This window comes from Falco naumanni, unplaced genomic scaffold (assembly GCF_017639655.2).
Source record: "Falco naumanni isolate bFalNau1 unplaced genomic scaffold, bFalNau1.pat scaffold_366_arrow_pat_ctg1, whole genome shotgun sequence".
In the NCBI taxonomy this organism is placed as follows: Eukaryota; Metazoa; Chordata; class Aves; order Falconiformes; family Falconidae; genus Falco; species Falco naumanni.
The window spans coordinates 6,802-28,021 of NW_024427462.1; the positions used below are offsets into that span (position 1 = coordinate 6,802).

A 21,220-nucleotide genomic window follows, 5' to 3' on the forward strand; every position below is an offset into this window, starting at 1 on the left:
GGCAGCGGGCTGAGCGCTCATTGGCTGGCGCGCCGGAAGTGCCGCCCTCCCGGTCATGTGACCGCGGTCGGAAGCGGCTGCTGGTGCCGCCGGGACGCGGCGTGTGGGCCGGGTTGGACCGAGCTCCCTCTGGCCCCGGCTACCGGTGGCCTGGGCTGGGTGCGGGTCCCCCCCACGGCCCCTCTCCCCAGCGCTCTTTTAAGGCCCGCGGAGCGGCGCTGGCGGAGCCCGGGGGGGCTGCGGCCCGTCCCGGGCCCGCGGGTGGTTGGGGAGCGCGGCCGAGGTGAGCTGGGCCCCCTCCGCCTCCCGCAGCGGGGGCTAAACCCGGCCCCTGCGAGGGGCTCCCCGGCCTGCGGCTGGGCTGTAGCTGCCGCCCGGCCCCAGGTTGTGTGGGGCGGCCCGGTCCCCGCTGCGGGGCACCAGCGAGGGACAGCGAGACGGCCCCCCATGGTGTGTCCCCTCCCCGGAGCCCCGCAGTCCCTCCCCAGAGCTCCACAGACTTCCCTTGAGCCCCGCGGTCCCCCCTAGAGCCCCACAAGCTTCCCTCCAGCCCTGCAGTCCTTCCCCAGAGCCCCACAGGCTTCCCCCCCAGCCCCGCAGTCCCCCTCCCGGGTGACTCCTGCGGCTCTGCCCCAGCCTCTCTGGCTCGCAGCCGACTCTGGGTGCCGCAGCCAGGCAGGACATAGCTCCTGCCCCCCTCCCAGGAGCCCTGCAGTCCCCACAATCCCCCCCACCAAGCCCCACAGGCTCCCCCAGAGCCCCACGGGGCTCCCCAGCGCTCTGCAATCCCCCTCCCCCCGCCACGAGGTGGCTCCTGCGGCTTTGCCCTGGCCTCCCTGGCCCGCAGCCGGCTCTGGGTGCTGCAGCCACACAAGACACAGCTCCAGCCCCCGCACTGAGCGGCCAAACCTGTTCCACACCCACCCGCAGGTGGTTTCACCGGGGTCACGTTTGTTTTCTCCCTTCCAAGTGCCCCAAGAACCAACGTCAAAGGCCTTGTGGGGGGAAACAGTGGCTGCTCCCACCTCTGCCCCTCAGCTCCAACCCCTTCACCCCCAGGCATCGCTAAAACCGGGCGCCACGTTCCCTCTCCCCACGTTCCCTCTCCCCACATCTGGCAGCTCCTCGCTCTTCCATGAATCCTTGGGGATGCTCTTCCCAACCGAGCCCCCTCTCCTTCCTCCGGCCAGACCCTGGGACCCCCCCTCCGCCCCTCCAGCAGCATCAGAAAGCCACAGTGCGTGGTGCTGGTCATGCACGCCCGCGGCTTTGCCCTCCTGCCTGGCGTGTCTGGTGTTGCACATTCAGCTCTTGCTTATCGGCAAAGAGCAGCGGGGGCCCTTTTGCAGAGAAAAAAGGGAAAATACCCGACAAACGCGGGGTTATCACTCCGCCCCGGCAGGTTTCAGACCTGCGGCGATCACTGATAATAATTGTATTGATCCAAGCCGGGAAGGGATCCTGTCTTATCAGCACCGCACGTACCAGCAGCAGGAAAATACCCCATAAATGCCCGTTTGGGCTCTAATCTGCCAAACAGCTCTGGTGGAGCAGAGTCCAGGCTGTTCGGTGTGCTAATTACCACAGCACGTCCGATGCTCGACCAAGCAGACTTTTAATTGAGCCTCCTGGGTTGATAAAGTGCCACAGGCAGCGTGGAACCCACCTTCCCCCCCGCAAGCGACGCTGTCACCGCCACGGGGACGGGACGAGGCTGTACATCAAAGCCTTCAGCTGTCCTATTAACCCCCTTAACTCAGCGGGGTTTATCGTTCTTTAATAAACGATAAGGGTGAAGCAGATGCGGTTGTTTTCGGGAGACTTTGAATTGTCTCCCGAGCTCCCCCGGGGGAACTCGGCACCGCTGGATCAGCGTGGGTGCTGCGGGCGGAGGAAGGAGGGAGGGGAGCCAGCAGGGAAGGGTGGGGACATCTTATATAGGGGAAGGCTGACCGGCTCTCTGCTCCCAGAAACCACCGACAGCAAGACGCAGGAACACCATGCCCAAGAAATACACCCTCCAGCAGAGCTCGCCCAGCTGTGAACTGGGTGAGTACCCCAAACACCGATCCCGGCGAGCTCACGCCATCCCTGCAGGGTGGTCTGGCTGATGGGAGGCATCGCCCTCACCCCAAAATACCCTGGGATTTGGGGAATAATGTAAATTTTCCAGCTTCAGGCTAAAAGCTGTTGGCAGCCCACCTCCCGCGAGGTCTCTCGCGCCTGTAGGTGCTTTCGGCGAGGCCGGGCGGCACGTGCGGGTGCCACGCTCGCGTTCCCATGTGGGAGCGATGCTGCCGTTCCGTTGGAATTTCCCTCTCCAATGCCCACGCTGTCAGGTCAGGGGTAACGTTAAATCCCCAACCGTGGAATCTTCCATCTCCTGGATTTCTCCTCTCACTTTTCCAGGGTTCAGTTGTTTCGGCAACATCCTGGGATGTTTTGTGTGTTTAAACAACAAGGAATGCAGGTTGCAAAACCTGCATGGACGGGGAAAGCGAGGAGCTGCCTTACCCTACCACTGGCAGCTCTGCTCAGCAGAGGGCTTTGATTTTTTAATGAGCAGCTTCTCCTGTGCGGGTCAGGCTGTCCTGCTCCCTTAGCCCGGATCCCCACACCCTCTCCCTTCTGCTCACGGTCAGGCTGTGCTTTCAAACGGGCGCTCTTGGTGATCCACCATCAAATTACCAGGCTGGGATGGTGGAGATAAGAGCACGGAGCGCTCGTGTGCCGCTGGGAGCGATGCCGTGCTGCTCCTGCCACACGCTGCTTCCCGGACTGGCGCATTTCTGGTGAGTCTCACCAATTCGATCAGTTGGTTTAGTTCTTGGGAAGGGGTTGCATCAAAAAAAATGATCCTCAGTTTTCAAGGGAATGTGCAGAGTAAGAGGAATTCTGTGAAAAAGCAGTGCTTCTCTCTGGGGAGGGGAAAAAAACAGACAGAAAACTAAACAAAAGCCAAATCAAGACTGTTCTCCCCCAAAACAGGCAGCATTCCTTGTGCAATACAGCCGTGTTCAGAAATAATTAATGTGTAATTTGTGTCTGCACCCATTTGCTGGCAGCCCAAAATCTAGAAATTTGAGGGTTTGATAGGAAAAGTGCTGGCGAGGTCCCGGAGGAGCCTGGCTCCGAGGGAGCCGTGTTCCGGGGCGGGAGGAGCCGCTGTGGGAGAGCCCGGGCGCAGGATCAGGGCCTGGCCTGGCTGCGGCTCGAGGAGGGGGCACTGCAGGTGGGGTGTCCCCTCGGCCGGGGACTGCGCAGGGCATGGAGCCCCCCAGATGGGCCCTGTGTGCTGCCATACTGGGGCCCAGGGCCCCCAAGGGGCTCAGGTCCCCCCCCACTGGGCCCCATGTACCGCCATACCAGGGCCTGGACCCCCCAAGGGGCTCAGTCCCCCCCCATAGCACGGCCAGGACCCCCCAAGGGGGCTCAGTCCCCCCACACTGGGCCCAAAGACCCCCACACCGGGACCCGGACCCCCCCCACATCAGGCCCCGTGTCCCCCCCTACCGGGGCCCAGACCCCCCCCAGGGGGCTCAGTCCCCCCCCATACCGGGGCCCGGACCCCCCCAGGGGACTCAGTCCCCCCCCATACCGGGGCCCGGACCCCCCCCCCAGGGGACTCAGTCCCCCCCCCATACCGGGGCCCGGACCCCCCCAGGGGGCTCAGTCCCCCCCCCATACCGGGGGCCGGACCCCCCCCAGGGGACTCAGTCCCCCCCCCATACCGGGGCCCGGACCTCCCCAGGGGACTCAGTCCCCCCCCATACCGGGGCCCTGACCCCCCAAGGGTCTCAGTCCCCCCCCCATAGCGCGGCCAGGACCCCCCAAGGGGGCTCAGTCCCCCCACACTGGCCCCCATGCCCCCCCACACCGGGACCCGGACACCCCCAAAGGGCTCAGTCCCCCCCACATTAGGCCCTGTGTCCCCCCCATACCAGAGTCAGCCCCCCCAAAAAGGGGGCTTTCCCCCCAAATCAGGTCCCGCGTCCCCCCCATACTGGGGCCCGGACCCCCCCAAAGGGGCTCAGTCCCCCCACACCGGGGCCCGGACCCCCCCAGGGGGCTCAGTCCCCCCACACTGGCCCCCATGCCCCCCCACACCGGGACCCGGACACCTCCAAAGGGCTCAGTCCCCCCCACATTAGGCCCTGTGTCCCCCCATACCAGGGTCAGCCCCCCCCCCAAAGGGGGCTTTCCCCCCAAATCAGGTCCGGCGTCCCCCCATACCGGGGCCCGGACCCCCTCCAGGGGGCTCAGTCCCCCCACACTGGCCCCCATGCCCCCCACACCGGGACCCGGACACCCCCAAAGGGCTCAGTCCCCCCACATTAGGCCCTGTGTCCCCCCATACCAGGGTCAGCCCCCCCAAAAAGGGGGCTTTCCCCCCAAATCAGGTCCCGCGTCCCCCCATACTGGGGCCCGGACCCCCCCCAAAGGGGCTCAGTCCCCCCCACACCGGGGCCCGGACCCCCCCAGGGGGCTCAGTCCCCCCACACTGGTCCCCATGCCCCCCACACCGGGACCCGGACACCCCCAAAGGGCTCAGTCCCCCCACATTAGGCCCTGTGTCCCCCCATACCAGGGTCAGCCCCCCCCCCAAAGGGGGCTTTCCCCCCAAATCAGGTCCCGCGTCCCCCCCCACACTGGGGCCCGGACCCCCCTCAGGGGGCTCAGTCCCCCCACACCAGGCCCCGCGTCCCCCCCATACCAGGGCCCAGACTCCCCCAGGGGGCTCAGTCCCCCCACACCAGGCCCCGTGCCCCCCATACCAGGGTCAGGCCCCCCCAAAGGGGGGTTTCCCCCCACATCAGGCCCCGTGTCCCCCCATACCGGGGCCTGCGGCGGGGCCTGTCCCGGCCCCGTGTCGCGCGTCCCCAGTCGCACCGAGCTGCGTCACGGGGCGGGCCGAGCGGGGCCGAGCGGGGCCGAGCGGGGCCGAGCGGGGCCGAGCGGGGCCGAGCGGGGCCGAGCGGGGCCGGGGCATGAGGCGGCGGCGGCGGCGGGGCCGGCCGGGGGCGGCGGAGACGGTGAGCGGCGGGGCTGGGGGGGGGCACTGCGGGCTGAGGGGGGGCTCTGGGGCCGGGAGTGGCGGTGGAGCCCCCCCGGCGATCGCTGGATGTGCTGGGGGGGGGGTGCCACCCCCTGGGGTAACGGCTGGAGGGGGCGAGGACCCTCCCTGAGGGGATCCCGGGGGTCCCAGGGGCGCTTTGTGCCGGGGCCGCCATGGGGCCGCTGCCCCCCCGCTTCCCGCACTGCCCTCGTGGCTGGGGCTCGGGGACCCCCGTGGCTCCGTGACCTTGGGGTGTCCCCTGGCCCTGGGGGTTGCTCAGAGGAGCGAGACCCCTCACCTGGCGAAGCCGGGGAGGGGGCGGCCTGTGCCGGGGGGGGGGCTTGGCCGGCCTGGGGACAGCAGCCCCCCAAGGAGATGGCAGCCCCCAAAGGGACAGCAGCCCCCCCAACGGGGACAGCAGCCCCCCAAGGAGATGGCACCCCCTTAAAGGGACAGCAGCCCCCCCAAAGGGGACAGCAGCCCCCCAAGGAGATGGCAGCCCCCAAAGGGACAGCAGCCCCCCCAAAGGGACAGCAGCCCCCCCAAAGGGGACAGCAGCCCCCCAAGGAGATGGCATCCCCCAAAGGGACAGCAGCCCCCCCAAAGGGGACAGCAGCCCCCCAAGGAGATGGCACCCCCTTAAAGGGACAGCAGCCCCCCCAAAGGGGACAGCAGCCCCCCAAGGAGATGGCACCCCCTTAAAGGGACAGCAGCCCCCCCAAAGGGGACAGCAGCCCCCAAAGGGATGGCAGCCCCCCATGGGAGAGCAGCCCCCCAAGGAGATGGCAGCCCCCAAAGGAATGGCAGCCCCCATGGGACAGCAGCCCCCCGGGTCCCCCCTGCCACTCCCCCCCCGGGCCAGCCCTGCCATCTCTCAGGGTACCAGGGGGTTGCAATGAAACCGCCCCAGCTGCCCCCCACCTCCCCCATGGCCTCAACGCTGTTCATAACGACTTTCCTCAGGGGGCTTAGGGCCCCCAGCCCCCCCCCCCCCCCGGGCGCCGAGCCCCCCCGGCCCCCGCGCTTTGTCCCCCATCACCCCCACCGAGCCACAGCCCCGCGTCCCGGCTGCAGCCCAGCCTGGGGGAGGAGGAGGAGGGTGAGGGAGCCCGGCCATAGCTCGATGGTGGTTCTGCTGGGCCGGGGTGCCGGGGGTGCATCCCGGGGGGCTCTGAGCCAGAGTTTTCCTTGGAGAAGTGTTGTGGGCTTTCCCGGGATGAGCGCAGCTCCTTAAACGAGCCGAGGGAGCTGTCAAACGAGCTCCGGAGCGCTGGAGTTTGTTGGGAGAGCGGGATGCTGCGGCCGGCACGGGATAACGGCTCTGTGCTTGGTGTGGGATGTCGGGAGAGCGGGATGCTGCGGCCGGTGCTGGATAACGGCTCTGTGCTTGGTGTGGGATGTCGGGACAGCGGGATGCTGCGGCCAGCGCTGGGATAACGGCTCTGTGCTTGGTGTGGGATGTCGGGAGAGCGGGATGCTGCGGCCGGTGCTGGATAACGGCTCTGTGCTTGGTGTGGGATGTCGGGAGAGCGGGATGCTGCGGCCGGCGCTGGATAACGGCTCTGTGCTTGGTGTGGGATGTCGGGAGAGCGGGATGCTGCGGCCGGCGCTGGATAACGGCTCTGTGCTTGGTGTGGGATGTCGGGAGAGCGGGATGCTGCGGCCAGCGCGGGATAACGGCTCTGTGCTTGGTGTGGGATGTCGGGAGAGCGGGATGCTGCGGCTGGCACTGGGATAACGGCTCTGTGCTTGGTGTGGAACAAGGTTTGGGGTGTCCTAGGCAATATAGTGACCCCCAGCCCCGCCACCCTGCTGTGGGGGTCCCACAGCTCAGCCTCACCACTCGTCTCTTTTTTTTTCCCTGCTTCTTAACCAGAATTCCCACCGTCCCAGCCGCTGCCTTACGTTTTTCGGAGGATGGGTTTAATCCCCAAACCTCCCAGCCGCTGCTAGAATGGAGCTTTTCAATCAGTTTGATTTATTACACGTTGTGAAAATAGGTGAAGGCTCAGGTGGGCGCCAGCCCTCCCCTTTCCATGCTTCCCAAAAGCAGAGGAGCGCGGTGGGGAGCAGCTCCAGGCGCCTTTGGATCAAGCAGGCTGGGGAGGAGACCCGCTCCTGGCTTCCAGGGGGTTTGCCAGGTGCTGTTCTCCTTCCGTAGAAATAAATGCGTCACACAATGTCCTTCCAGGGGACCACGCTTGCGTGAGCACGGTGGGCTTGGTGCCCTCCTGCATCCCGGCCATCTCCCCGGCTTGTCTGACCCATTTCGGAGCTGGATGAGCTTTCACCCAGCAGGAGGACACCAGGGATGGGAGCAAACCTGATGGCACAGGCTGCTTTAATCACCTCTGCTCATCGGCGGGAGCATGGGCAAGAGGGGGAGGAGGAACCCCCAGGTTCTCCAGGTTTTCCAGGGCTGGGATCTGGCGGAGCAGGTGCCGGCAGAGCGGCGTGGGCGTTTGGGAAGCAGGGAAGCGACATGGTTGTGCCAGCAAGGAGTTGCCCCTGTTGGGATGGCGAGCGGTGATGCACTGGGTCGGGGAGGTACGTGGTGCTCAGCGCTGGCCCCGTGCCGCACGGGGAAGCTGAGCTGGAAGCACCGAGCTCGGGTGCTCGTATGAGGAAACCACGCAGCTAACGAGGCGTCGGCCCCAAAACCGCTGGAAAAGCGTTAACGGTCACGATGTGCCCCGCAGGAACCGGCCGGAGTTCAAAGCCGGACATCAAACGCAGGGACCTCAATGGCAGGAACCGCTCCCGGCGGGAGACGGCTCCCAAAGCCCCGCGTCTCCGCGCCGGGGATGAGCAGAGAGCCGTGGTGGCCTCCTCGTCTTCCCCCGGCTGGGCTGGGCTGCCTCCGGGGCTCGTGGTGTCACCAGTGGGAAGGGGAAATGATGGGAGAATGACCCCTTGTTCGCAACAGCGGTGCCAGTGTCTGCGCTTTTGATTAAAGCAACCTTGTAATATCCTGCTCGGGGTGTTTTCCCTTATTCCAAGGAATATTCCCGCTGGGAAGGCGGCTGCCATCCTGAATATGGTGTGCAAAGGCAAACCCAGCGATGGTTACGGCAGAACGTGGCCCGGCGAGCCCACGCCTGGCGCTGAGGATGTTCGCAGAGGCGACGGGTGGAAGGAGCGATAACTCCCAACCTTTTTTTTTTTTATTTTTATCCTGCAATTTCCACATCCTCTACTTTGCGCCGAGAGCAGCGGCGGGGTGTCGCCAGCGCCTTTCTTTTGAAAAAGCAGAGGGTGAGCCAGAAGCATCCCTGGGGCGCGGTGTCACCAGCTTTCCCTTGCCAGCTCCCTGCTTCCCGGCCAGCCTGGGAGCCTGCGGAATATTCCGGTCTGGCTCCCCGGGTGGCATTTCCAGCCCCGCACGCCTGGGAAAACCCTTTGTCGGGCTGAAGGAACGTGTTGGGAGCTCGGCAGCTGCCGGCCGAGATAGGGGAACCGATTCTGCTCCCGCCCCAGCTGTGATGTGGTGGCGAGGAGATATAATTAGGGCAGACTGGCGCCGTAACGAACATTCGCCGTGTGATCTTCTTCCTCTTCATCTTTCTTAATGAAGCGAGCGTTTCGCGGGACTTGCCGCCGGGGTAAGCGCTGTTGCTCCTGAAGGAATTGGAATTTGGGGAAAAGGCGGTTTATCGATAATTTTTTTTCCAGGAAAGCCCTTAGGCTCAGCGCTTTAAAAAGGAGCTGCCACGAAAGGACACTGTGACGGGGACAGGCTTCGCTCCAGCCTTGAGGTTGTCACCATCCAAGTGGGAATTGCGGGAGGGAGAAGCCTCAGGCAGAAGCTGGAGAGGTGGCACTCGTCCCCTCCGTGGGTGACACTCGTCCCCTCCCATTGGTGGCACTCGTCCCCTCCATGGGTGACACTCGTCCCCTCCCATTGGTGGCACTTGTCCCCTCCGTGCGCCAGGATGGCACTCGTCCCCTCCGTGGGTGGCACTCGTCCCCTCCGTGGGTGGCACTCATCCCCTCCGTGCACCAGGGTGACACTCGTCCCTTCTGTGGGTGACACTCATCCCCTCTGTGCAGCAGGGTAACACTCGTCCCCTCTGTGGGTGACACTCATCCCCTCCGTGGGTGGCACTCGTCCCCTCCGTGCACCGGGGTGACACTCGTCCCTTCTGTGGGTGACACTCATCCCTTCCGTGCAGCGTTGTGACACTCATCCCATCCGTGGGTGGCACTCATCCCCTCCGTGCACCGGAGTGACACTCGTCCCCTCTGTGGGTGACACTCATCCTCTCCGTGCGCCGGGGTGACACTCATCCCCTCCATGCACCGGGGTGGCACTTGTCCCCTCCGTGGGTGGCACTTGTCCCCTCCGTGGGTGGCACTCATCCCCTCCATGCACCAGGGTGGCACTTGTCCCCTCCGTGGGTGGCACTTGTCCCCTCCGTGGGTGGCACTCATCCCCTCCGTGCGCCGGGGTCCACGGAGCGGTTCGGTGGCAGTTGAAGCCTGGAAGGGGCAGGGGCTCTCCGGGACGCCGATGTCTTTAAGACCACGGTGGTCCCAGCTCTCCGTGGTGGCACCTGATGCCCCACGTCCCCCGGTGTCGTGCCCAGGGAGCCACGGCTGCATCCTGCCGCCCTGGGGGGGCTGGGGGGGCTGGGGTCTCCCACCCCATCCTGCTCTCCCGGAGGAGCGGAGCTGGCTCACCTCCCGGCCAGGGGAGCGGGCAAAAAAGCGGGATGGGAGATCCCGCAAAACCTCCTCGCTCCGTCACCTCGCTCCGTCACCTCGCTCCGTCACCTCGCTCCGTCACCTCGCTCCGTCACCTCGCTCCGCACCGCCGTGGTGGATGCTCCTGCGGCCTCATCCAGGCTCCTTGCAGGTTCCCTGCGGCGTGAGCAGCCGGTGGTGCTGAGCGAGGGCTCCTGGAACGGGGCTTCATCCATCCGGGTGCCGGTCTTGGTATATTTGGGGAGATAAGGAAGGACGGCAGCCCTGCTCCAGCCCTGCATCCAGGAGCCTTGTCTGGATTATTTTAACCTTTTCTGGATTATTTTAACCTTTTCTGGATTATTTTAACCCTTTCTGGATTATTTTAACCCTTTCTGGATTATTCTAACCCTCTCTGGATTATTTTAACCCTCCCTGGATTACTTTAACCCTCTCTGGATTATTTTAACCTTTTCTGGGTTATTTTAACCCTCTGTGTGTTACTTTAACCCTCTCTGAATTATTTTAACCTTTTCTGGATTAATTTAATCCTCTCTGAACGATTTTAACCTTTTCTGGATTATTTTAACCCTCTCTCGATTATTTTAACCTTTTTTGGACTATTTTAACCCTCTCTGAATTATTTTAACCTTTTCTGGATTATTTTAACCCTCTCTCGATTATTTTAACCTTTTCTGGACTATTTTAACCCTCTCTGGATGATTTTAACCCTCTCTGAATTATTTTAACATTTTCTGGATTAATTTAATCCTCTCTGAACTATTTTAACCTTTTCTGGATTATTTTAAGCCTCTCTCCGTTATTTTAACCCTCTCTCGATTATTTTAACCTTCTCTGGATGATTTTAACCCTCGCTGGGTTACTTTAACCTTTTCTGGGTTATTTTAATCCTCTCTGGGTTATTTTAACATTTTCTGGATTATTTTAACCTTCTCTGGGTGATTTTAACCCTCTCTGGGTTACTTTAACCTTTTCTGGGTTATTTTAACCCTCTGTGGGTTATTTTAACCTTTTCTGGATTATTTTAACCTTCTCTGGATGATTTTAACCCTCGCTGGGTTACTTTAACCCTCGCTGGGTTACTTTAACCTTTTCTGGGTTATTTTAATCCTCTCTGGATTATTTTAACCTTTTCTGGATTATTTTAACCTTCTCTGGGTGATTTTAACCCTCTCTCCATTATTTTAACCCTCTCTCCGTTATTTTAACCTTTTCTGGACTATTTTAACCCTCTGTGAATTATTTTAATTGTCTCTGGATGATTTTAACCCTCTCTGGGTTACTTTAACCCTCGCTGGGTTACTTTAACCTTTTCCGGGTTATTTTACTCCTCTCTGGGTTATTTTAACATTTTCTGGATTATTTTAACCCTCGCTGGGTTACTTTAACCTTTTCTGGGTTATTTTAACCCTCTGTGGGTTATTTTAACCTTTTCCGGGTTATTTTACTCCTCTCTGGGTTATTTTAACATTTTCTGGATTATTTTAACCCTCGCTGGGTTACTTTAACCTTTTCTGGACTATTTTAACCCTCTCTGAATTATTTTAACCGTCTCTGGATGATTTTAACCCTCTCTGGACTATTTCAACCCTCTCTGGCTTATTTTAACCCTTCTCTGAATTATTTTAGGGTGCCCGGCTTGGTTACCCACCGCCTTTGGAGCCGGTTATGGAACCGGGGAATTCATCCTCGGAAAACCTAAAGCGGGTTCAAACCATTTCCAGTGAATTCCCGGCGAACATTTTCCTTTTGTGTCCCCACCGAGCCGCTCTCGGCGCGTTCCAAGGAAATCTCCCGTTCGTACACAACAGGCTTTGGGGGGGGGGGGGGGAAATCAGTGTTTTTCATCCCAAACGTCGATACCGTTGGTATTTTGGTTGGTATTTTGACTTGTCCCGGAGGGGTTTGGCTCTGGACCAGCTCTGCCCCGAGCCCTGCAGCAGATCCTGGTTCCTTTCCGCGTGGATTACGTTGACAAATAGCACCGACGGCAAGGTTTACCTCCTGCCCTTAACCCCCCCCCCTTGGGATGCTCGCGGAGGGTGCGGTGGAGATGCGTTAATCCTGCCTGGGGGGTGGGGGTGGGGTAATTTGTACACATAAAGGAAATTCCATCCTCGTTCCACTGGCTGGAGTTTCACAAGAGGCACCGTCCCGAGCCCGGGACGCTGGTGTCGCCTTGTCCGCTGGTGTCGCCTTGTCCGCTGGTGTCGCTTCGAACGCTGGTGTCGCCTTGTCCGCTGGTGTCGCTTTGTACGCTGGTGTCGCTTCGAACGCTGGTGTCGCTTCGAACGCCGGTGTCGCTTCGAACGCCGGTGTCCCTTCGAACGCCGGTGTCCCTTCGAACGCCGGTTGCCGCTTCGAACGCCGGTGTCGCTTCGAACGCCGGTGTCGCTTTGTCCGCTGGTGTCGCTTCGAACGCCGGTGTCGCTTCGAACGCCGGTGCCGCTTCGAACGCCGGTGTCGCTTTGTCCGCTGGTGTCGCTTCGAACGCCGGTGTCGCTTCGAACGCCGGTGCCGCTTCGAACGCCGGTGTCGCTTTGTCCGCTGGTGTCGCTTCGAACGCTGGTGTCGCTTCGAACGCCGGTGTCGCTTCGAACGCCGGTGTCGCTTCGAACGCCGGTGTCGCTTTGTCCGCTGGTGCCGCTTTGTCCGCTGGTGCCGCTTCGAACGCCGGTGTCGCCTTGTCCGCTGGTGTCGCTTTGTCCGCTGGTGTCGCCTTGTCCGCTGGTGTCGCTTTGTCCGCTGGTGTCGCCTTGTCCGCTGGTGTCGCTTTGTCCGCTGGTGTCGCTTTGTCCGCTGGTGTCGCTTCGAACGCTGGTGTCGCCTTGTCCGCTGGTGTCGCTTTGTACGCTGGTGTCGCTTTGTCCGCTGGTGTCGCTTCGAACGCTGGTGTCGCCTTGTCCGCTGGTGTCGCTTTGTACGCTGGTGTCGCTTCGAACGCTGGTGTCGCTTCGAACGCCGGTGTCGCTTCGAACGCCGGTGTCCCTTCGAACGCCGGTGTCCCTTCGAACGCCGGTGTCCCTTCGAACGCCGGTGCCGCTTCGAACGCCGGTGTCGCTTCGAACGCCGGTGTCGCTTCGAACGCCGGTGTCGCTTTGTCCGCTGGTGTCGCTTCGAACGCTGGTGCCGCTTCGAACGCTGGTGTCGATTTGTCCGCTGGTGTCACTTCGTCCGCTTGCCCTGGTGCTCCGCTCTCCCCCCCACCCCCCACCCCACCCCCGTTTCTTTGTGTTGTTGCAACCAGCATTTCCAGGCAGGTCTCCGGGAAAAACAGGTTCTTCCAAGCTGGAAAAAGCCAGGGCAGTGAACCTGTCCCTGCCAGGGGCTGGCGGTCCGCTCGCCTCGTGCGTTGGCTTTGATTCTCCACCTTGACGGGCTTTTTCCCCCTCTCTCCTCCGCAGCCAACGTGGCCAGTTTAAACCAGTTTCCAGGCCAGGGGAACGGTCCTCCCAGCATGGGGAACTCCGACACGGATCGCAAGGCGTCCTACGGTAAGACTCGCCTCACGGCACGGCGGGTGTGCTGGCGTACACCCGTCCTGCGTCTAGTTCATCCCTCTGCCCTGGAAAACCCACCCCAAAGGCTCCCTGCGCCCCCTCCCCACAAAACCTCCAGCTTTGGGACCACCCAGCACATTCCCAGCCCCCTGTGCCCCCTCCCCACAAAACCTCCAGCTTTGGGACCACCCAGCACATTCCCAGCCCCCTGTGCCCCCTCCCCACAAAACCTCCGGCTTTGGGATCACTCAGCACATTCCCAGCCCCCTGTGCCCCCTCCCCACCTTTAAGCCTCAGGCTTTGGGACCACCCAGCACATTCCCAGCCCCCTGTGCCCCCCTCCCCACAAAACCTCCAGCTTTGGGACCACCCAGCACATTCCCAGCCCCCTGTGCCCCCTCCCCACAAAACCTCAGGCTTTGGGACCACCCAGCACATTCCCAGCCCCCTGTGCCCCCTCCCCACCTTTAAGCCTCAGGCTTTGGGACCACCCAGCACATTCCCAGCCCCCTGTGCCCCCCTCCCCACAAAACCTCAGGCTTTGGGATCACCCAGCACATTCCCAGCCCCCTGTGCCCCTCCCCACAAAACCACCGGCTTTGGGACCACCCAGCACATTCCCAGCCCCCTGTGCCCCCCTCCCCACCTTTAAGCCTCAGGCTTTGGGATCACCCAGCACATTCCCAGCCCCCTGTGCCCCCTCCCCACAAAACCTCAGGCTTTGGGACCACCCAGCACATTCCCAGCCCCCTGTGCCCCCTCCCCACAAAACCTCAGGCTTTGGGACCACCCAGCACATTCCCAGCCCCCTGTGCCCCCTCCCCACCTTTAAGCCTCAGGCTTTGGGATCACCCAGCACATTCCCAGCCCCCTGTGCCCCCTCCCCACAAAACCTCAGGCTTTGGGAGCACCCAACACATTCCCAGCCCCCTGTGCCCCCCTCCCCACAAAACCTCAGGCTTTGGGACCACCCAGCACATTCCCAGCCCCCTGTGCCCCCTCCCCACCTTTAAGCGTCAGGCTTTGGGACCACCCAGCACATTCCCAGCCCCCTGTGCCCCCTCCCCACCTTTAAGCCTCAGGCTTTGGGATCACCCAGCACATTCCCAGCCCCCTGTGCCCCTCCCCACAAAACCTCAGGCTTTGGGACCACCCAGCACATTCCCAGCCCCCTGTGCCCCCTCCCCACAAAACCTCAGGCTTTGGGATCACCCAGCACATTCCCAGCCCCCCTGTGCCCCCCTCCCCACCTTTAAGCCTCAGGCTTTGGGACCATCCAGCACATTCCCAGCCCCCTGTGCCCCCTCCCCACAAAACCTCAGGCTTTGGGGTCACCCAGCACATTCCCAGCCCCCCTGTTCCCCCTCCCCACCTTTAAGCCTCAGGCTTTGGGATCACCCAGCACATTCCCAGCCCCCTGTGCCCCCTCCCCACCTTTAAGCGTCAGGCCTTTGGGATCACCCAGCACATTCCCAGCCCCCTGTGACCCCCTCCCCACCTTTAAGCCTCAGGCTTTGGGATCACCCAGCACATTCCCAGCCCCCTGTGCCCCCTCCCCACCTTTAAGCGTCAGGCGTTGGGATCACCCAGCACATTCCCAGCCCCCTGTGCCCCCTCCCCACCTTTAAGCCTCAGGCTTTGGATCACCCAGCACATTGCCAGCCCCCTGTGCCCCCTCCCCCACCTTTAAGCCTCAGGCTTTGGGATCACCCAGCACATTGCCAGCCCCCTGTGCCCCCTCCCCACAAAACCTCAGGCTTTGGGATCACCCAGCACATTGCCAGCCCCCTGTGCCCCCTCCCCACCTTTAAGCCTCAGGCTTTGGGACCACCCAGCACATTGCCAGCCCCCTGTGCCCCCTCCCCACAAAACCTCAGGCTTTGGGATCACCCACCACATTCCCAGCCCCCTGTGCCCCCTCCCCACCTTTAAGCCTCAGGCTTTGGGACCACCCAGCACATTCCCAGCCCCCTGTGCCCCCTCCCCACAAAACCTCAGGCTTTGGGACCACCCAGCACATTCCCAGCCCCCTGTGCCCCCTCCCCACAAAACCTCAGGCTTTGGGACCACCCAGCACATTCCCAGCCCCCTGTGCCCCCCCCCCCCAAAACCTCAGGCTTTGGGACCACCCAGCACATTCCCAGCCCCCTGTGCCCCCTCCCCACAAAACCTCAGGCTTTGGGATCACCCAACACATTCCCAGCCCCCTGTGCCCCCTCCCCACAAAACCTCAGGCTTTGGGACCATCCAGCACATTCCCAGCCCCCTGTGCCCCCTCCCCACCTTTAAGCCTCAGGCTTTGGGATCACCCAACACATTCCCAGCCCCCTGTGCCCCCTCCCCACCTTTAAGCCTCAGGCTTTGGGACCATCCAGCACATTCCCAGCCCCCTGTGCCCCCTCCCCACCTTTAAGCCTCAGGCTTTGGGATCACCCAGCACATTCCCAGCCCCCTGTGCCCCCTCCCCACAAAACCTCAGGCTTTGGGACCACCCAACACATTCCCAGCCCCCTGTGCCCCCTCCCCACAAAACCTCAGGCTTTGGGACCACCCAGCACATTCCCAGCCCCCTGTGCCCCCTCCCCACCTTTAAGCGTCAGGCTTTGGGACCACCCAGCACATTCCCAGCCCCCTGTGCCCCCTCCCCACCTTTAAGCCTCAGGCTTTGGGATCACCCAGCACATTCCCAGCCCCCTGTGCCCCTCCCCACAAAACCTCAGGCTTTGGGACCACCCAGCACATTCCCAGCCCCCTGTGCCCCCTCCCCACAAAACCTCAGGCTTTGGGATCACCCAGCACATTCCCAGCCCCCTGTGCCCCCTCCCCACCTTTAAGCCTCAGGCTTTGGGACCATCCAGCACATTCCCAGCCCCCTGTGCCCCCTCCCCACAAAACCTCAGGCTTTGGGGTCACCCAGCACATTCCCAGCCCCCTGTTCCCCCTCCCCACCTTTAAGCCTCAGGCTTTGGGATCACCCAGCACATTCCCAGCCCCCCTGTGCCCCCTCCCCACCTTTAAGCGTCAGGCTTTGGGATCACCCAGCACATTCCCAGCCCCCTGTGACCCCTCCCCACCTTTAAGCCTCAGGCTTTGGGATCACCCAGCACATTCCCAGCCCCCTGTGCCCCCTCCCCACCTTTAAGCGTCAGGCTTTGGGATCACCCAGCACATTCCCAGCCCCCTGTGCCCCCTCCCCACCTTTAAGCCTCAGGCTTTGGGATCACCCAGCACATTGCCAGCCCCCTGTGCCCCCTCCCCACCTTTAAGCCTCAGGCTTTGGGATCACCCAGCACATTGCCAGCCCCCTGTGCCCCCTCCCCACAAAACCTCAGGCTTTGGGATCACCCAGCACATTGCCAGCCCCCTGTGCCCCCCTCCCCACCTTTAAGCCTCAGGCTTTGGGACCACCCAGCACATTGCCAGCCCCCTGTGCCCCCCCCCCACAAAACCTCAGGCTTTGGGATCACCCACCACATTCCCAGCCCCCTGTGCCCCCTCCCCACCTTTAAGCCTCAGGCTTTGGGACCACCCAGCACATTCCCAGCCCCCTGTGCCCCCTCCCCACAAAACCTCAGGCTTTGGGACCACCCAGCACATTCCCAGCCCCCTGTGCCCCCCTCCCCACAAAACCTCAGGCTTTGGGACCACCCAGCACATTCCCAGCCCCCTGTGCCCCCTCCCCACAAAACCTCAGGCTTTGGGACCACCCAGCACATTCCCAGCCCCCTGTGCCCCCTCCCCACAAAACCTCAGGCTTTGGGATCACCCAACACATTCCCAGCCCCCTGTGCCCCCTCCCCACAAAACCTCAGGCTTTGGGACCATCCAGCACATTCCCAGCCCCCTGTGCCCCCTCCCCACCTTTAAGCCTCAGGCTTTGGGATCACCCAACACATTCCCAGCCCCCTGTGCCCCCTCCCCACCTTTAAGCCTCAGGCTTTGGGACCATCCAGCACATTCCCAGCCCCCTGTGCCCCCTCCCCACCTTTAAGCCTCAGGCTTTGGGACCACCCAGCACATTCCCAGCCCCCTGTGCCCCCTCCCCACCTTTAAGCCTCAGGCTTTGGGATCACCCAGCACATTCCCAGCCCCCAGGGCTCGCTCAGCCGGGATGAACAATCTCCCTTGTGCCGGCTGATCCCTCCTTCCCGCACACACACCCGGGTAGCCCTAAATCCATGACGTGAGGGGGTCTGCCGTGCCGTGAGGGTGTCTGTGGGCAGGGCAGGGAGCCCTGGAGGTGTTTGGGACGCCGGGAAAAGGAGGAGGGGTCAGCTGGAGTTTGCTGTGATGATGCAATGCGGGACAGGACGGTAAAAGCTGCCCTGGGGTTTCATCCTGCTGGCACAAGGGCTGGGCGCTGGAAATGCCACAGAGGGGGAGCAGCGGTGAGTGGGGGGCTCGCCTGGGGAGGGGGGCAGGGGAGGCACGGGGGGGATCTCCCACGTCGGAACGCGGAATCCGTGGGCAGGCAAGTTTTCGTCGCCCTTCCCACAACTCTACAAACTGTCCTGAAAATCCTGCTGTGCTGGCTCCGCCGCCGGCGCCGGGGGAGACGGGCAAACCCTCAGGCAGGCTCCCGATCCAAACAGGTGCTCCGCTGCGCGTCCCGGGAGAGAAACGGGATGCAACAGGGTCCTTCCAGGGCCGAACGGCTCACCGGCTGGCTGTCCGGCCGGGAGAGCCCGGGATAACGCTCCCTCCCGGGTCCCTCTCGGATCTGGCTCGTTTCAGCCCCGGTTAATCATTACGGTGACTTCATCATTCCGCCGCCGGGCTGGCTCTGTTACAATTAATCTGGATAAATAAAGGAGCCAGCGGAGGAGAGGCAGCACTGGGGAAGGCAGCGGGGTCTCCGGGGGGGGGGATTTACAGCGCTTGTATCTTATTTTCATTTGATTTTCTCTTCACAGCCCAATTAGCATTAGCTGTGAGGGCAGCCCAGGCTCGTTTTGCTCTGCCTGGGGGTTTTGCCAGTGTTTCCAGGGACCCTCACTCACTGTTTCCTTCCCCACTCCGCTGTCCCCGCAGAGGACCCGCCCGGGGAGCACGGGGAGGTGCTCAGCACCATCTCCAGCAGCATGAACCCGCTGCAGCCGCCGGCCGCCGCCGAGGAGCCTTTTACCACCTACTTCGACAGCAAGATCCCGATTCCCGAGGATGAAACGGTGAGTGCAGCGGGGCTCTCCTCCCTCCTCCGCTCCCTCCTGACCACAAAATCCAACGGGAAAAAATCTCTCGGCACTCAGTACCCCCCCTGAGTCATTCCCTGGGTGCTGGTTCCCCTTCTTGCCTGGATTGGGGAACCGGGGGAGATGAGTGGAGCAATCTCCCGTGCTTGCTGTAGAGTTAATGATTCCTGGCCCAGGATTTGTCTCCTTGGAGCCGGGAGTTGGGCTAAAGAGCAGAGAAATGTCTTTTTTTATAGCCCCAGGGTGGAGAACCTGGGTTCTTTGTTCCCCTTATCAGGGGTGTGAAGAGCATTGTCCCCCTTTGAGGGGGGGTGTCGGTGCCCTCTTTGCTTTTGGTGAAGCAAGAGGCAGCGTTTCCAGCTGCAGGATGCCTCTCCCCACCCAAATTTACTCCAGCCTGGCCTTGGCTGTCCCAAAATCTGGTCCTTAACCCATTAGGTGAGGACCAGGGATCACTGGAGGGTTCAGGATGGGATTAAAGACCAGGCTGATCTCACCAGCACCATCCTGCTAGGGCAGGGATGGAATGAAACCCAAACCCTGGCCGTCTTTGCCATTTTGGCCGTGGTGTAGCTGCGGTGGCCCGTGGGGACGCGGCGTCCCCTGCGTGAGGAGGGGGCTGCGCCGCAGGGCTGGCTTCTGACGCCTCCGTCCTCTCCCCTCCGACAGCATTCCTGCTTTAGCTTCCGCAAGCTCTGGGCGTTCACGGGGCCGGGCTTTCTGATGAGCATCGCCTACCTGGATCCGGGCAACATCGAGTCGGATTTACAGTCCGGGGCTGTCGCAGGCTTTAAGGTCAGTGTGGAAACCTGCGGATTTCAGTGCTGGGCCAACCGTGGCGCCGGCTGCAGGTCAGGGCAGGAGCTGCTGGTGCTGGCGGTGCTGGTGCTGATGCCACTGGTGCTGGTTCTGCCAGTGCTGCCGGTGCTGCTGGTGCTGGTGCAGCTGGTGCTGGTTCTGCCAGTGCTGCCGGTGCAGCTGGTGCTGGTTCTGCCAGTGCTGCCGGTGCTGCTGGTGCTGTTGCAGCTGGTGCTGGTTCTGCCAGTGCTGCCGGTGCTGCTGGTGCTGTTGCAGCTGGTGCTGGTTCTGCCAGTGCTGCCGGTGCTGCTGGTGCCGGTGCAGCTGGTGCTGGTTCTGCCAGTGCTGCCGGTGCAGCTGGTGCTGGTTCTGCCAGTGCTGCCGGTGCTGCCGGTGCTGGTGCAGCTGGTGCTGGTTCTGCCAGTGCTGCCGGTGCTGCTGGTGCTGGTTCTGCCAGTGCTGCTGGTGCTGGTGCAGCTGGTGCTGGTTCTGCCAGTGCTGCCGGTGCTGCTGGTGCTGGTGCAGCTGGTGCTGGTTCTGCCAGTGCTGCCGGTGCTGGTTCTGCCAGTGCTGCCGGTGCTGCTGGTGCTGGTGCAGCTGGTGCTGATTCTGCCAATGCTGCTGGTGCTGCTGGTGCTGGTGCAGCTGGTGCTGGTTCTGCCAGTGCTGCCGGTGCTGCTGGTGCTGGTGCAGCTGGTGCTGATTCTGCCAGTGCTGCCGGTGCTGCTGGTGCTGGTGCAGCTGGTGCTGATTCTGCCAGTGCTGCTGGTGCTGATGCCACTGGTGCTGGTTTTTGCCAGTGCTGCCGGTGCTGCTGGTGCTGGTGCCGCTGGTGCTGGTTCTGCCAGTGCTGCCGGTGCTGCTGGTGCTGGTGCCGCTGGTGCTGGTTCTGCCAGTGCTGCCGGTGCTGCTGGTGCTGGTGCAGCTGGTGCTGCTGGCGCTGGGGCTGCTGGCGCTGCTGGTGCTGCTGGTGCTGCTGAGCTGCTGGTGCTGCTCGTGCTGGTGCCTTTGGTGCTGCTGGTGCTGCTAGCGCTGCTGGTGCTGCTGGTGCTGGTGTTGCTTTTGCTGCTGAGCTGGAAATGTCACCGAAATTGGGAATCAAACCCCTTAGCCCCACTGCAGCATGAAGCCGCGGGCGCGGCGCTCCTTTCTTGCAGCGCAGGGTGCTCGGTGGCATCGCCACAGATCAAGCACCAAGCACAGCTGCGCGGATTCTACCATTATATTTATACACAAAATTACAAGGCCGTACACTCCCAGTTCCAATGATTGGTTAGTGATTTGCATTTAATTGTAATATCTGCTGTGTCGTCCTTTTCTGTTATTACGCTTGCGTAGGGGAAGGGTCTTCACCTGGCCAAGGGTCTGCTTGGCCCGTGGGCAGATTTTTAGTGTTATAACGAAGGGAGTTCACTTCAGGACACCTTACAAGTAAGTCTTGTTGCCAGGTTGGACGGCTGGAGATCGCCCTTGCCAAGCTGTCCAATAACTCATCCCAGACACAATGGAACCTGGGCGCCCTGGTTGTGGTCTAGAGAGTAAGGACTAAGAGTATTATGGTCTATAGCATCAGGATTTGAAGCGGCAGTCTCGGATAACAAGCAGCACAGCGGTCCGGACGTCGTTGGTTAATAAGTGCTGACATCATTCTAACGTGGAGGCGAACTCCTTAAAATCAAGATGCTCCCCTAGCCAGCTGTTTCACAGACACAAACTATAGAAAGATTCAGTAAAACTTTAAGATAGTCTTAAATTATAACAAATAAAAAATAATATAATAATATAAATAATAATAAAATACAGTCTTAAGAAAATCTTGAGATAAAAAACCACCTCTGAGAAGGAGAAGGGGAGAGTGAGGCTCTTATACAGCCTCTCGGGCTGTGACTCCTGGCTTTATATGCACTTAAATCCTTCCCGTGCTGGCTCCAGACACATAAAATACCCTCGGAACGTCAATAATGTGTATT

General features: G+C 61.7%; 1 protein-coding gene and 1 long non-coding RNA gene across 4 annotated transcripts; one reads left to right on the forward strand and one right to left on the reverse strand.

Moving 5' to 3' along the window:
- Positions 1 to 97: 97 nt before the first annotated feature.
- Positions 98 to 21,214, forward strand: LOC121082160 (natural resistance-associated macrophage protein 2-like). 3 transcript variants are annotated; one of them, XM_040581497.1, is made up of 6 exons: positions 98 to 283; positions 1,971 to 2,049; positions 13,165 to 13,254; positions 18,292 to 18,428; positions 19,122 to 19,247; positions 20,699 to 21,214. In XM_040581497.1, the coding sequence occupies exons 2-6, from the start codon at positions 2,001 to 2,003 to the stop codon at positions 20,783 to 20,785; spliced, it is 489 nt and encodes a 162-aa protein (XP_040437431.1). In that variant the 5' UTR covers positions 98 to 283; positions 1,971 to 2,000; the 3' UTR covers positions 20,786 to 21,214. The 3 variants fall into 3 exon arrangements, with proteins under 3 accessions (XP_040437431.1, XP_040437430.1, XP_040437432.1); XM_040581496.1 differs by lacking the exon at positions 98 to 283 and adding an exon at positions 1,543 to 1,874; XM_040581498.1 differs by lacking the exons at positions 98 to 283; positions 1,971 to 2,049 and adding an exon at positions 8,559 to 8,658.
- On the reverse strand, positions 1,599 to 4,940 carry LOC121082161. Its single transcript, XR_005825924.1, has 2 exons — positions 4,837 to 4,940; positions 1,599 to 2,918 (listed from the first exon to the last, which is right to left on the reverse strand). It is a non-coding gene; the product is annotated as an uncharacterized LOC121082161 (long non-coding RNA).
- Positions 21,215 to 21,220: the final 6 nt, after the last annotated feature.